Consider the following 14,549-nt stretch of genomic DNA (forward strand, 5'->3'; position numbering starts at 1 on the left):
TTGGTTGTAAAAGTTATTGCGGGTTTAGTGTGCTTTTAAAAGTTCATGGTGGTTTACTATAAAATACTGAAAGTTCATGGGGGTTTAGTGTAATTTACCCTTTTATGTGTAAATGTCTGGCCTTTTCAGTAGATATCAGTATAGATGCAAGAAATATAGCACAATGAAGTTTGCTATGTGGAGGAATAATTTGATAGGTCTGGTATTATGCGCAGAAAAGTGGCGATGATAAAGTCTGATAGGGACACACGATATGCAATTGATTCCATAGTCACGCATGATGGCACGAGAATGCGGTGCTTGGCTCTGAATGAACTTTCGACATTTAGAACAAAGCTTGGGGTTGAAGCATATGATAAGGTATGGTGGAGTTTTGTTGGGCATTGGGATTTATTTATTGCCGGCATTTGAGTCATAGCCTCTTTTAATATGGGTATAATTCCTACTTTCTGATTTTCTCTGTATTGAACATATCATTGTGCAATAGGTTCCTCATGATTTAATTAATTACATTTAGTTCATAAGTTAACCAGGGATCACCATTTACATATCAGTCAGGAGTTTGAGAACTATATATAAAAATTTAACCTGTCTTTTGCAATACCAAATCCTCATGAACTGATTGCTGTTTAGGGGCTGTTTGGTTCGTTTCCTAGATATAGGGAAATGCATTTTTATGTACAAAAACACAAGTTTTGAGTTTTCCAAACTTTTCCAAGCAATAGATTGTTTCGCTTTGGTTCGCACAAAAAAAGTGGTGGGAAACCAATGTATTTATTTTTCTTGTGTTTGGTTCGCATGGAAACAAAGGGAAAACTTTTTTTATATAGCAAAAAGCTGACGTGGCTGCAGTTTTCGTCGATTTCACGAGGTCGAGAAAAGAATTGGGGGAGAGAAAAAAATCTGATGTGGCGGCGATTTTCACCGAGTTTCCCTTCTTCAACCCTAGCGAACCAAAGATGGAAAAAAACCGACGGAAAGCTTATATCCTATGTGGCCATGAAAAATCTGATGTGGAGGCGGTGTAAAACTTTTCCACTGAGTAAAAAAACGAACCAAACAGCCCCTTATAAGAGAATCTTAGATGACATGGGCTGACCCTGTTTGGGTTGTGTCTTACCACAATATGAGAATTGATCCCTTTTCTCAAGCCATTGCCTGTTTGGGTCTGGAAAGAGGTTCGATGATAAATATCAAAGCTTGAAATTTGCTATATATTATGGGGAAGGGAAACAAGCAGAAGACAAAGTCAATGTTTACTTTGATTATATATAAGATAATTAGCAATCAGATGTAGGCAAGAGCAGCACATGAATACACACACACACACACACACATATTTAGATGTATGCATGCATGTATGTGTGTACACACACACACAGACACACACACAGACACACACACACACACACACACACACACACACACATTTGTTGTCTATTTAGCAAATCCAGATGGTCTGAGACTTAGGGACTTGATGTGGGTGGTTGTTTGGGTGGAAAAGGGGTTCGACTGTCTTAGCTTTGGGCCTTTGAGATGCCATGCTAGTCAAAGTGTGGTTATTATGTATGCATGCTCTCATTTGAGTGAGCTTTAGCCTACCCCTGGGGTTTTAAACTGTTGTCATTGGTTCAAAAGGAACTAACAAAGATTAAAAAAGAAGTGAGACACCATTCAAAGAACAATCTATTCGAAATAGGAAGGATGTTTAAGGGTTCTATTACTGTGTTGCTCAAGGAATTTCACCAAACTTTCTGGTGTACTCTATACCTGATTGTACTATAAACATGTATACCTAATACCAGTATACAATTCTCCACGATAATAGGAAATTTGAAAGTGTGTCATTGCTTAAACATAACGATATATTGACCTCACATGAACAAGGGTTTACAATCATACCAATCAGAAAGTTGATTTCAAATTTTCACGTCTTTATAATTTATGCAACATAGTTCAAATAGCTATTGCGAATTATTTTGTTTTTGCTCCCACTCAGTTCATGCTCCAGAACGTTGTCACCATGTATGCCTTGACAATTTAGGTAGAATGTGGTTAAGAATTTAGAAGATGCTCTTAAGCAGTTCTTTACCAGGGCTTTGATGCAACAGTAGATGGTATTTAATTTCATGTATATCTAACTTGGAGGAGGTGGTAACCCGTATTGTAGCTTTGTCTTCTTATATATGCCTGGTTATGTTTCAGTTTTATAGTTGATGTTTTCCTACACAAATCATGGGTCCTGGCTTTCATGGTTTTACTTTATGCTATGTTGCTTTTTGTGAAAGGCAGTGACATGCGCGTGCGCGCACATACATGGGGAAATCCTGTTTCAAAAAACCTCATGATGTATTTTTTTGAGGAAATCAAGATGCATGTTACCGTTTGATCACCATTAATGAAAAGGGGATCACTTTGTAATGCACCAGTTGAAGTGTTTAAGTGATTGGTGTCTTTTATTTGATATTTCCTAACTAATTAATCCTCTTTTTTTAAACTCAGATTGAATTGCATATGTTTTATTAGAATATGTAAATAATCTTTGATTATTATTAGAATATATGTAAATATATTCTTAGGTTGACTATGAGTTGTACATATCTTGTAAATATGGCAGGAGTAAATTACTCTCCATAATGTCAGGATTTGTACATATATTGTAAATATGGCAGGAGCATATTACTCTCCATAATGTCAGCTATCTAGTTTGTATATATTGACAATTACTAGAATGAAATAGACAGGGGAATATCTTCTTACATGTTTAATGCTAATGGTTTATTAAGATCACATAGTTATGACCGGACAAGGAACACCAGTACATAATTCTGGATTAGCTGAGCCTAGTGTGGACATCCTGCTTTTTATGCATCTATAAGTTTCTCATGGATTTTCTTCCCGTGCTGTCATTTTCTAACAATATATGCCGGCAGCTTGATGTAATAGGGATAGATGAAGCCCAATTCTTTGAAGATCTTTATGACTTCTGCTGTAATGCAGCTGATCGCGACGGAAAAACTGTTATTGTTGCAGGCCTGGATGGTGATTACTTGAGGTAACTACTAAACATCACTCAAGTAAAATCTCTCAAAGAAAGATATCAGGATCAGGATATCTACTCGTATCATGTATCCTTTATAAACATACCCTTCACAACCTCTAAACTGATTGTAAAATCCATTCATTCTAATATACCAGCATTGGTAACCGTTATAGGGTTATAGTTGCATACACACTTATATAACCATGTAGTTATTATACCCCGTATACTATTTTTGTTGCACTTGCGCCTCACAAACTCCAAGCATTTATTTCCCAAGTTATGTTGAGATGTAATGTGGGAAGCACATCATGTTAACTATGCCCTCGCTTTAGCTGAAAAGCGGCTAAATTGTCTATATTGAGGGTAAAGATTAAGATTTAAGGGTATAAGTATTAACATAAAGTTTAGGGTGGGTACAAGTGGCTGCCATTAGCTATGACTATAAAATTACATGGTTTTGAAGCATAAAATGAACTGTCTCAACTATTTTTGATAGTCCCTTCTAACTCATCAAACTCTGGCAGGAAAAGGTTTGGTTCAGTGCTTGATATTGTTCCCTTAGCCGAGAGTGTGACTAAATTGACTGCAAGATGTGAGATATGTGGTCGTCCCGCCTACTTCACCTTAAGAAAGACAGAGCAAAAAGAAACAGAACTTATCGGAGGAGCTGATGTGTACATGCCAGTATGTAGACAACATTATGTGAATGGGCAGGTGGTTATAGAAACAGCAAGGCTCGTCTTGGAATCTAAGAAGGAGAAGCTTGAAGTTTACTCCGAGGCAGGATCTCCATAATCGACAACTTTTATGTTATTGTGTGAGTTATTCACCGTGTTATTGGTCCCTTTGTTATATCACGTATGTACGTGTTGTTCTATATCTATAGAACATTATATGTTATATTTACGTCATAAGAATATGCGAGTGTGCGTAAAAGGTTTAGTTCTCTTAATATTATCTGTCTATTTACCATGATCGCTTTGTTAATAAAGCAATTACTTGGCCACCAGCAAAGAAATTTCATGCAGAACCTATACGGCTGCACTGCCAAATGTTTTCATGATTTTTGTACTTTGACGCTGGCAAGTATTAATTTGAGTGTCGCCTTTTGGGCTAAAAAGATCAGGCATAGTCACATTAGATTCTAGATTCATAGGCAAATATGCATTTGCCGAGCAATGCTGGGGATGCTCTTGGTTCGGCGGGTGTCGCTTTACTCCTAGAGCATTGTCCATAAAGATAGCTCCAATCCTAGACGCCCTATACCGAAGTCTACGCCCTAACCTACCGCAAATTTTTAAAATTGACCCATTTACAAAAATAATTGCAAAATCGACATCTTTTCAACATATTTGTCAAAATCAACCTAGTTTTAGTCATCTGACTAAAATTGGGTCGATTTTGAAACTTATGAAACTTCACGGGACTTCAATTCCCGTGAAGTTTAAGACCATTTAATGAAATTTGATTAACGGTGCCAACTCTTTCACGAGACTTTAAGTCCCGTGAAATTTGTTTAAAACTTCACGGAGAAATGGGTCGATTTTGTTTAAAATTTGTTTAAAACTGGAAATTCAGTGGGAACTTCACGGGACATCAAGAGCCGTGAAGCTAAAACACTCCTTACAAGTTCACGGGACTTTAAGTCCCGTGAACTTTTTGAAGTCCCGTGAACTTACACAGGTTAATTACCTGGCTGCTAAACTTCATAGGACATGAAGTCCTGTGAAGTTTCAGATATTTTTGGTCAAAATCGACACAGTTTCAACCAGACGGTTGAAACTAGGTCGATTTTGACAAATATGTTGAAAAGATATTGATTTTTGCAATTACTTTTGTAAATGAGTTGATTTTCAATATTTGTCCCCCTAACCTAACACAAACCCCTCAGAACACAAGCGTCTAAGACTCGTAGGAGGGGTTAGTCACCTAGAACTTTTTAAGTAGAACTGGGATAATTGGTAAAGTAGGATAATTTTTTGACACTGGGATAATTTAGTAGAACAATGATGGACAATTCTTAAAGTGAGATAATTTGGTAGGATAATTTGGTGGGATAATGATGGATAATATTATGAAGTTGCATAATTTGGTAGGATAATTTGGTGGGAGTAATGGTGGGTATAAATTACTATTGTTAATAATTGTATATTAAAAATAATATAATATTGATAAGCAAATTCTAGTAATAACTATAAAATATAATGCAATAAAGCATCACTATTCATCTCAAATAATAAAATAATTTACAAATAAATAAAAATCTAAATCCCTAGAGTGACTCGACTTCCATCATCTCACATGGCTTCTATCATCCCACATGGCATCTGCCATAGAATTTCTCCAAACTCTTATATCTGCTCGTTGAGTCTGTAACTCGTCTTCTTTATCGGAGTCATCGTCTGCATCAACAACATTTCGTGGAGCTTCTAGTAGAGGATCATAAATGTCGAAGTTCAAATCTCATAACATCATAAAGAAAGAAAAATAAGCATTTTTCAGTCATTAACCCTTTGGACCAATCTCATCATGATCGTTGAAACCAAATCAGCAAATAAATGAAATGTACACAGGAATCATCCAAGACCGCTAAACAGATGATCGACAGATGAACTATAAATATCCCAATCAATTTACTGAGCCGATTTAATAATAATAGATATCACCATTAACCATTCAACATCTAATCATCAATGTGATCGCAAAGTTGCTTTCTAACTTATAAAAAAACATAAATAGCCCGCATATCTTTAGCACTAACCCACCAACACTATATTCTTAACCTAAACCACTGTTGTGGAGAGAAAACTTTGATCAAACAAATAATAAAAAAGTAATTTAACGTCAAAAAAGCTATCAATAAAGTAATACATCTTGAAGATAATAATAAAAGATCTAATCATCACAAAAACAAAGTAAAGACAGAAAAATGAACGGATGATTGACTTCATGGCAGAGAAATTTTCTAGGCGGAGAAACTAACCAAGAGGGAGGGAGGTGACGTTTCACTTTTTTTCCCAATTGTATTATTTCCGATGTGTGGGATAATTTGAGAGAGGAGAACTTATGGTTATATATATAGGTAGTATAATTTGTGGGATAATTATGACCAATTATCCCAATTCTAATTCTAGTAGAATTCTACTTGACTAACGCACCAAAAAAATAATACAGTTCTAGTTCTACAAAAGTTCTACTTGACTAACACTATAATAAAATATCTCATTTCCTAGTTCTATGTGACTAACACCTTAAAAATTTATCTCATAAATTATCACAGTTCTACTTTCCCTCATTTGCCAAGGCCCAAGAGAGTTTTTCTTAGATATTAGTCCCTTAAATCTTCAATAATTCCATATAAGTCCCCCAAGTTTTGGAAATTGCATACTATTATTCCCTCATTTCTTCAATAATTTCATTAAAGAAGAAGAACTCAAGTGAGTTTGATTTTTTTTTAAAAACTGATATAGGGCTAAAACCGTTAAGAAACAGGTTTAGGGAACTCAACTAAGAAGTACAACAGTCAATTTGTATCAGATTTTAGGGGATATCGTCCTAAAAATGTGAGTTAACTAGGTATACCATTCTGCAAGGCCCCATAGGATTCGAGGGAATGATATGCAATTTTTAAGATTTGAGGGAGTAATGTGCAATTGTTTAAGATTTAAAGGACTACTAACTAAATAACCCTTTCCAAAATGGTGCCACGAAAAATAAAAAACATTTTAAAATAGATTTAGCACAAGTATCGCTGAGTGATCTGAGTTAGGAGGTTCCATCATAGCTCCCACCGTGGTGAGTTGGATCCGTTGTCTTGGATTCGTGGTCGTGTCTTAATAATAATAATTATAATAAAAATGATAATAATAAATAAGTAACAGATTTAGCGGACATTTACACCAAAGAACCCATTACATATCCCAATCATACTCAGACCCAATTAAGACGAATTTCAAAATTAAACCAGAGCAAAGTTTTCCTATCCTAATAATTGAGGGTCATACAATCGAAGTTCTAGTTTCAAAAAATCCAACACGGCTCGATCGGTTGCTCGTCAAGCCTTCAAGAAAAACCGCTTCTTTTCCTTCCCAAATCAAAGGCACTCGAGCTCTCATAAAATGAAGGCACGAAGATTGCATTTTTGAATTGGGTTTGTTCTCTTTCCTTTCTTCTTAATTAAAGCCGTTGATCTCCGCGCAGCCACATGGTCCTCTTCTTCCCAATGATTGTTTATATGAGTTATGATAAAAAGATCAGTTCTTGCGAAGATCAGCAGCCGAAAGCTACCCCCTTTAGCCTTGTTCTTCTGTTCCTCCACCCAAACGCATGAAAATGAGTGGGAAAAACTACTCAAACCCTTCGATATCGAATCCCTTCGCCAATCTTTCAACCGAATCACACCAGCAAGACTCTGCAAATTTCTTCAGCTCCCACTCGATATCCCAACCTCAGTGCACCTCTTCAATTGGGCAGGTGCCCAAAATGGCTACTCTCATTCCTTTGATGTATACTGCACTCTCGTCGCCAAATTAAGCGAAGCCGGAGAGTTTGATGCTATAGATAAATTACTACAGCAAGCCAAGGACGAAGGCGTTGTGTTAAGAGAGCGTTTGTTCATATTCATCATGATTGGATATGGGAAGGCTGGGTTACCCGGGGCTGCGGTCAAGCTGCTCGATGAAATGCCCGGATTGTTCGATTGTTCGCCAACCTTTAGATCGTACAATGTCGTTCTGGATATCTTGGTGAAAACAAATTGTTATGATATGGCAGCGAAGTTGTTCTTCAAAATGTTACATAAGAAAGTGTCGCCTACTACTTTCACTTTCTCTATAGTGATGAAGGCTTTATGTGCAATGAATAAGGTAGAGTTTGCATGCTCGCTTCGTAAAGAAATGGTGAGGCATGGGTGTGTTCAAGATTCAGTTATTAATCAAACGTTGATACATGCTCTCTATAGGGAGAATAGAGCTTCGGAAGCTTTGAGGCTTTTGGAGGAGATGCTTGCTGTGGGTTGTTCGCCCGATGCTATGACCTTTAATGATGTTATTCATGGTCTTTGTAAAGTTGGTCAGACGAGAGAAGCACTTAAGTTGATTGATAGAATGATCGCTCAAGGATTTACACCGAGTGCTTTGACCTATGGAGTTTTATTACAAGGGTTGTGTAATAAAGGCCAATTGGATAAAGCAAGTGCTTTATTGCAGAAATTGTGTGGAAAAGATCACGCTACTGACATGAAAGCAGTTTTGGATGCAATACCGAATTCAATGGTGGTTTTGGTAAACACCATGATCAGTGGATTTGTGAAAGAGGGAAGGCTAACAGAAGCAAAGGAGCTTTATGACAATATGCTGATGAATGGGTATGATCCCGATATTTATACTTACAATATAATTATTCAAGGCCTATGTAAGGAAAAGAGATTTTGGGCGGCTATACTATTACTTAAAGAGATGGAAGAAAAGGCGTGCACACCAAACATTGTCACATATACAATTTTGATAGATGGGTTTTGTAAAGATCGTCGATGGGAGGAAGCTAATAAAGTTTTGGACCAAATGTCTTCAAAAGGTTTGAGTCTGAATACCGTAGGATATAACTGCCTGATCTCTGGTCTGTGCAAAGATCGGAAAGTTGAACAGGCTATGGAAATCTTCGAAAAGATGAGAAGAGGAGGGTATAAGCCTGATATTTTTACTTTTAATTCTCTCTTATATGGCTTGTGTCAGGTTGGCAAGATCGAGGAAGCATTCTGTTTATATGATGACTTGTTATTGGAGGGTGTTATTGCTAATACCGTAACATATAATACACTGATTCATGCAGTGCTATGGAAAGGCGATTGGCAAAAATCGTTAGATATTGCTAAGGAAATGATATCTCGTGGATGTTCGCTTGATGTTGTGAGCTATAACGGGCTAATAAAAGCACTTTGTAAAGGTGGAGAGGTTAAGACAGGCTTGGGGATGCTTGAGGAGATGACGAGAAAAGGTATCTCTGCAAGTAATGTTTCTTATAATCTCCTAATAAATGGCCTATGCAAAGAAAAGAAAGTTCAAGATGCCCTCGAACTCTTACAAGAAATGCTTCATCGAGGATTCACACCTGATATAGTTACGTATAATAGTCTAATGAATGGAATGTGCAAGATGGGTAAGATGAGTCAGGCTTTGAAACTCCTAGAGAATATATATGCTGAAGGGTTAGTTCCGGATACAGTGACGTACAATATTCTCATTAGTTGGCATTGCAAAGCAGACATGCTTGATGATGCGAGCTCGCTTTTGAGTAGGGCTGTGAATTGTGGGATAATCCCCAACAATAGGACATGGGACATAATGGCCAGTAACTTCATTAAAGAACCGAGATTTTCGTTGCCACTGTAAGGATTCATATACTAGCTGTTGTGATGCCATTTACAATAGGGGGTTTATCATTTGGAGATTCGAGATGTATACTCCAAGCCAAAGACTCGATCAGCATAGAAGAAGCACAATTTTAGAGCTATTTGATTCGGTAAGCGTTACTATACATCCAAACTTTTGATGCCTACTTTCTTGACCTTGTGAGCTGATTTTTCTTGTAAAACCGTTACCGTGTACAATTTATATCCTGATGTATGCTGTGCCATAATCACTATGGATTCTCAGATAATGCTTACAACGGAATAGCACTCTTTAGCAACGTTGCCTTTTTAGTGATCATTAGAACTAGGGGTGCTAAACCGTATCCGTATCCGAGAAAATATCCGTAACCGTATTCGTTAGGATACGAATATGGTTACTCAAATCTATAACCGATAGGATATGGTTACGGATATGGTTTTGTAGTGAAATATCTGTATCCGTATCTAAAATATCCGAATACATATTAGTCATACTCTTATGATAGTTTCGATTCTTAGATTATGGATTTGTGGTTAATTTTAATGATCAAGATGTCTAATCTTAACTTTTCAATTATAATGGACATATTAACAAATTCTTTTGTATCACATGAACTATGTTTTTCTCAATACTATCTAGTTTTCTCATATCTGTTTTGTATCTGCATGCATATCCGCTTATATATCCGCATGTATATCCATAACCGTATCCGATTTTAGCGAATATGGTTATAAATTTTTCTTACCGATGTATATTTGTATCCGTATCCGAGATGGGTAAGTGGATATGGATATGATAAGCATCATATCCGAGACGTATCCGAACTGAATGCACCCCTAATTAGAACTGTGCTAACAGACATTTTCTTTTCCTGTGTGATCTAAATTAACATAAACATTGTCTATTCGAGTAGTGAAGTGATAGTTATCTTAGTCGTTGAGATGAAAAGTGTGTTGAGCTATTTTCAGAATCATATCGACCTTACGAAACTGAGCAACAACTACACACGCATAGGCATACCTAACACAGAGACTTACATATATTTATTGTGCCATTTGGTTGTGCTTCGAGAAATCATGAAACAAACAGCTGCAGTGTGCAACAGCTGAGCGAAGCGTGCATGAACTTCGAGAAATCATCCTACTAGCATTTTCACGCGGATCAAGCCACTTACTTGAATTTCTCCAAACTGTGTATTTTTTTGAAAGCACCCACTTATTTGAGGGAAGTTATGCCGGTGCCGTGCTTTATTTCCTTGCCAATACTACCTATCCCAAACAGGATAAAGGAGGAGAGTTACATTAGGTAGCTAACATCCAGCGTAAAACATAGTCGGATCCACATAAAAATGAATCCTATTAAATATTTGTCAGGGGCGTCCCCACCGCAACACATTGCATCAATGCTATCTCGATACAATGATAGGTGGGCAATGGTGGTTTGCTAGGGCATTCTCCGGAAGCGACGTGTTAGATCGATCTCACCCCGGCGTAATGACAAGTAAGCAAATGTGTTCTAAGAATCTACAATACTCTAATATGTTACCAAATAGTATTAGGCATAGCCTAGGATGATAAAAGATGGGAAAATAATAAGAGACTTCTACACTTACAAGAGACAATGGAATTAGTAAATATCATACTTATAAGAAATATAAATATACTATGCTTACATAAAAGTAAATGGATAGGTAAAAAATCTAGAGAAACTGAAAAAACTAGATATGAATGTTGATACATGGGAAAAGAGAAGAATATAAGAGGAGTGGGAACCATTGTAGATAACATAATAAAAGATAGTGTTGTAGATGTAAAAAAGAGTTGGAATTAGAATAATACTAATAAAAATTATATTAGGAGTAGAGATTATTAATATTATTGGTGCGTATACACCACAAGTACGGTTGCTCGAAAGTACTAAAAGGAAATTTTGTGATAGCTTAGATGGATCAGTATAAGGAATTTCATAAGGAGAGAAATTGTTTATGAGAGGGATCTTAATGAGCATATTGGTAAGGATAATAATGGATATGAGAGGATAGATGGAGGTTTTGAGCATGGAGATAAGAACGATATGAGAAAATCAATTTTAGAGTTTACAACATCATATGATTTGACAATAGCAAGTACACAATTTAAAAAAGGGATGAACACTTAATAACCTTTAAAAATAGATTTAACAGTAGTCAAATAGACTTTTTTCATACTAAAAGAGTGGATAGGTTAACACGCAAAGATTATAAAATTATACGGAGAGAGAGTTTAACTACATAGTCTACACAATATAGATTGATGATTTTACACATGTTTATCAAGAAGTGGAGTAGAAAAACTAACATGAATAAGAGATTAAAAACTAAATGGTGGAACGTAAAAGGAAAAAAAAATTAATGCATTTTAAAAATAAGATATGAAGGAAGATATATAGAATATGAATAATAAGACTAATATTGTCTGGAATAGCATGTCTTCGTGTATTAATTAAGAAGATAATTAAGGATATATTAGGAGAATCAACGGTTGTAGGTTTGATGGCAAGGAGAGTTGGTGGTGAAATGAGAATGTGCAAAATGCAATTAATGAGAAAAAATATTATACAAAGAGTGGCAAAAGTGTAGGGGCAAGAAAAACTTGGAGAAGTATAAGCTAGCTAGGAAGGAAGCAAAAAGAGTGGTTAGTGAGACCAAATACAAGGCTATGAGAATTTCTAATAAAAAGTTAGAACCTAAGAAGGGAGAGAACAATATATATAGACTTGCTAAGATTAGAGAAAGAAAGAGTAAGGATTTGAGTAATAGTAGATGTATTAAAAGCAAAGATCATAAAGTTTTAGTAACCAACATGGAAATAAAAGAGAGGTGAAGTTATTTTCATAAATTATTTAATAATAACCAAACAAGTGGGCAACATAGAAGACTTGACCATATCGTGAACGATAGAAACGATAGATATCGTCAGAAAAATTAGGATTAGTGAGGTTAAAGTGCTCTAAAGAAAATAAAAATAAATGAAAGAGCTTAGGACCGGACGATATCCCTACCGAAGTTTGAAAATCTCTTGGAGATATATGCCTAAATTATTTAATAAGATTATCGAGACAAAGAGGATGCTTGATGAGTGGAGGATTAGTACGTTGATACCGATATATAAGAATAAAGAAGATATACAAAGTTGTTTAAATTATCATAGTATAAAACTTATGAGTCATACTAGAAAACTTTGGGAGAGGGTAATTAAGCAAAGAGTAAGAAAAGACAAGTGTATCTAAAATTTTATTTGGTCTTATGTCCAGGAACTAAAAATTTATTTGGTCTTATGTCTAGGAAGTTAACTATGGAACCTACACATATTTTGAGATAGTTGATGGAGAAATATAAAGAAAAGAGAAATAATCTACATATGATTTTATAGATCTAGAAAAAACATATGATAGAGTGTCTAGAGAGGTAATGTGGTGGATTTAAAAAAAGAAACATGTATCTAGTATATATATTGATGTGATTAATAATATACATGATAGAGTAACAACAACTAGAGTAAGAATTAATGAAAGAGAGACTAAACCGTTTCCTATTACTATAAGTTTACACTAAGGGTCAGCCTTAAGTCTTTATCCTTTATCATTAGTTATTGGCCAACTTACTAGGCACATTCAAGATAAAATCCATGACATATATTATTTGAAAGAGAAACTAGAAGTTATATAATTTTTAAAATAGAAAGGCGGAGACAAGTTCTTGAATCCAAATATTTTAGAATTAGTAGAACAAAAATAGAATATATATAAAGTGCATTTTAGTAAAAATAAGAAAAGAAAAGAGCCTATAGTATATATTGATGGTCAAAATTTTCTAAAAATAATTACTTTCGCTATTTAGAATCAATCATTCAGCATGATGGTGGGATTGATGATGATATTGTTCATCGAATCAAATCGCGATAATTGAAATGGAGAAGTGCTTTGGAAGTCTTATGCGATCATAGAATACTAATAAAATTAAAGGAAAATTTTTGTAGAATGGTTATAAGACTAAAAATGATTTATGAGTCAGAGTGTTGGGCAATTTAAAAAAATAACATGTGGAAAAGTCGAGTGTAGTAGAAATGAAAATATTGAGATGGTCTTATGGGTATACACTAAAAGATAGGATGAGAAATAAGTTTATCCGTAGTAAATTAGAGGTTACTTCTATTGAGGATAAAATGTCAAATAATTGACTAAGATAGTTTGGTCATGTACAATGGATACTTCTTGTGCACCGAGGTAGAAAAAATGATAGTATTATAGTTAATGAGACTAGGAGATCTAGAGGTAGGACCTAAATGAATATGGTTGGAAATAATTAAGAAGGATATGATAGTATTTAACATAATGGAGGAGATGTCCCGTAACAGAATGGACTGGAAAAATAAGATACATATAGTTAACCTCAAACATTTGGGATAAATGCTTTGATGTTATTGTTATTACCCACTTATTCGAGGGAATCAAGTATTCTTCTCTACAAATTGATGGGGGACTGATGGAGGAATTCGGAGCAAATTTTGATTAAAGAAAGTGATATGTTGGGTGCATTTTCAATTAATTGTCGAATTAACTGAGATGCTACCTACCAATTAGAAGTCATCTTGGTAGGTTTCGATTTTTAGGTTTGGGTCATACAACTGCAATTGGCTTAATCCTTAGATTAATGGTTTTGAAGTTAATTTTAATGATCAAGAAATTTGATCTTAACTTTTCAAATACAACGAACATTTTAATGACCTCTCTTGTATCACATGAACTATATTTAATGATCAAGAAATTTGATCTTAACTTTTCAAATACAACGAACATTTTAATGACCTCTCTTGTATCACATGAACTATATTTTTTATGGTTTGGGTCATACAACTGCAATTGGCTTAATCCTTAGATTAATGGTTTTGAAGTTAATTTTAATGATCAAGAAATTTGATCTTAACTTTTCAAATACAACGAACATTTTAATGACCTCTCTTGTATCACATGAACTATATTTTTTATAATTTTAATGATCAAGAAATTTGATCTTAACTTTTCAAATACAACGAACATTTTAATGACCTCTCTTGTATCACATGAACTATATTTTTTAT

The 14,549-nt window shown here is 35.0% G+C and overlaps 2 protein-coding genes across 2 annotated transcripts in view; both read left to right on the forward strand.

Annotated features, from left to right (window-relative positions):
* Positions 1-4,049, forward strand: part of LOC109822130 (thymidine kinase-like) — a 5,071-nt gene extending 1,022 nt beyond the window's left edge. The window contains exons 2-4 of the mRNA XM_020388292.1: positions 216-360; positions 2,934-3,055; positions 3,568-4,049. Of these exons, the coding sequence (XP_020243881.1) occupies positions 216-360; positions 2,934-3,055; positions 3,568-3,838 (538 nt within the window). The 3' untranslated portion in view covers positions 3,839-4,049. The remainder of the gene's footprint in view (positions 1-215; positions 361-2,933; positions 3,056-3,567) is intronic.
* Positions 6,981-9,798, forward strand: LOC109822068 (pentatricopeptide repeat-containing protein At5g64320, mitochondrial). Its single transcript, XM_020388231.1, has one exon. The coding sequence runs from the start codon at positions 7,285-7,287 to the stop codon at positions 9,430-9,432; it is 2,148 nt and encodes a 715-aa protein (XP_020243820.1). The 5' UTR covers positions 6,981-7,284; the 3' UTR covers positions 9,433-9,798.

Source organism: Asparagus officinalis, chromosome 8 (assembly GCF_001876935.1).
Source record: "Asparagus officinalis chromosome 8, Aspof.V1, whole genome shotgun sequence".
NCBI classification, from domain to species: domain Eukaryota; kingdom Viridiplantae; phylum Streptophyta; class Magnoliopsida; order Asparagales; family Asparagaceae; genus Asparagus; species Asparagus officinalis.

Bases quoted from the DNA above. Each gene is read 5' to 3' on its own strand.
- LOC109822068 (XM_020388231.1), top strand. From the start codon at position 7,285: ATGATAAAAAGATCAGTTCTTGCGAAGATCAGCAGCCGAAAGCTACCC.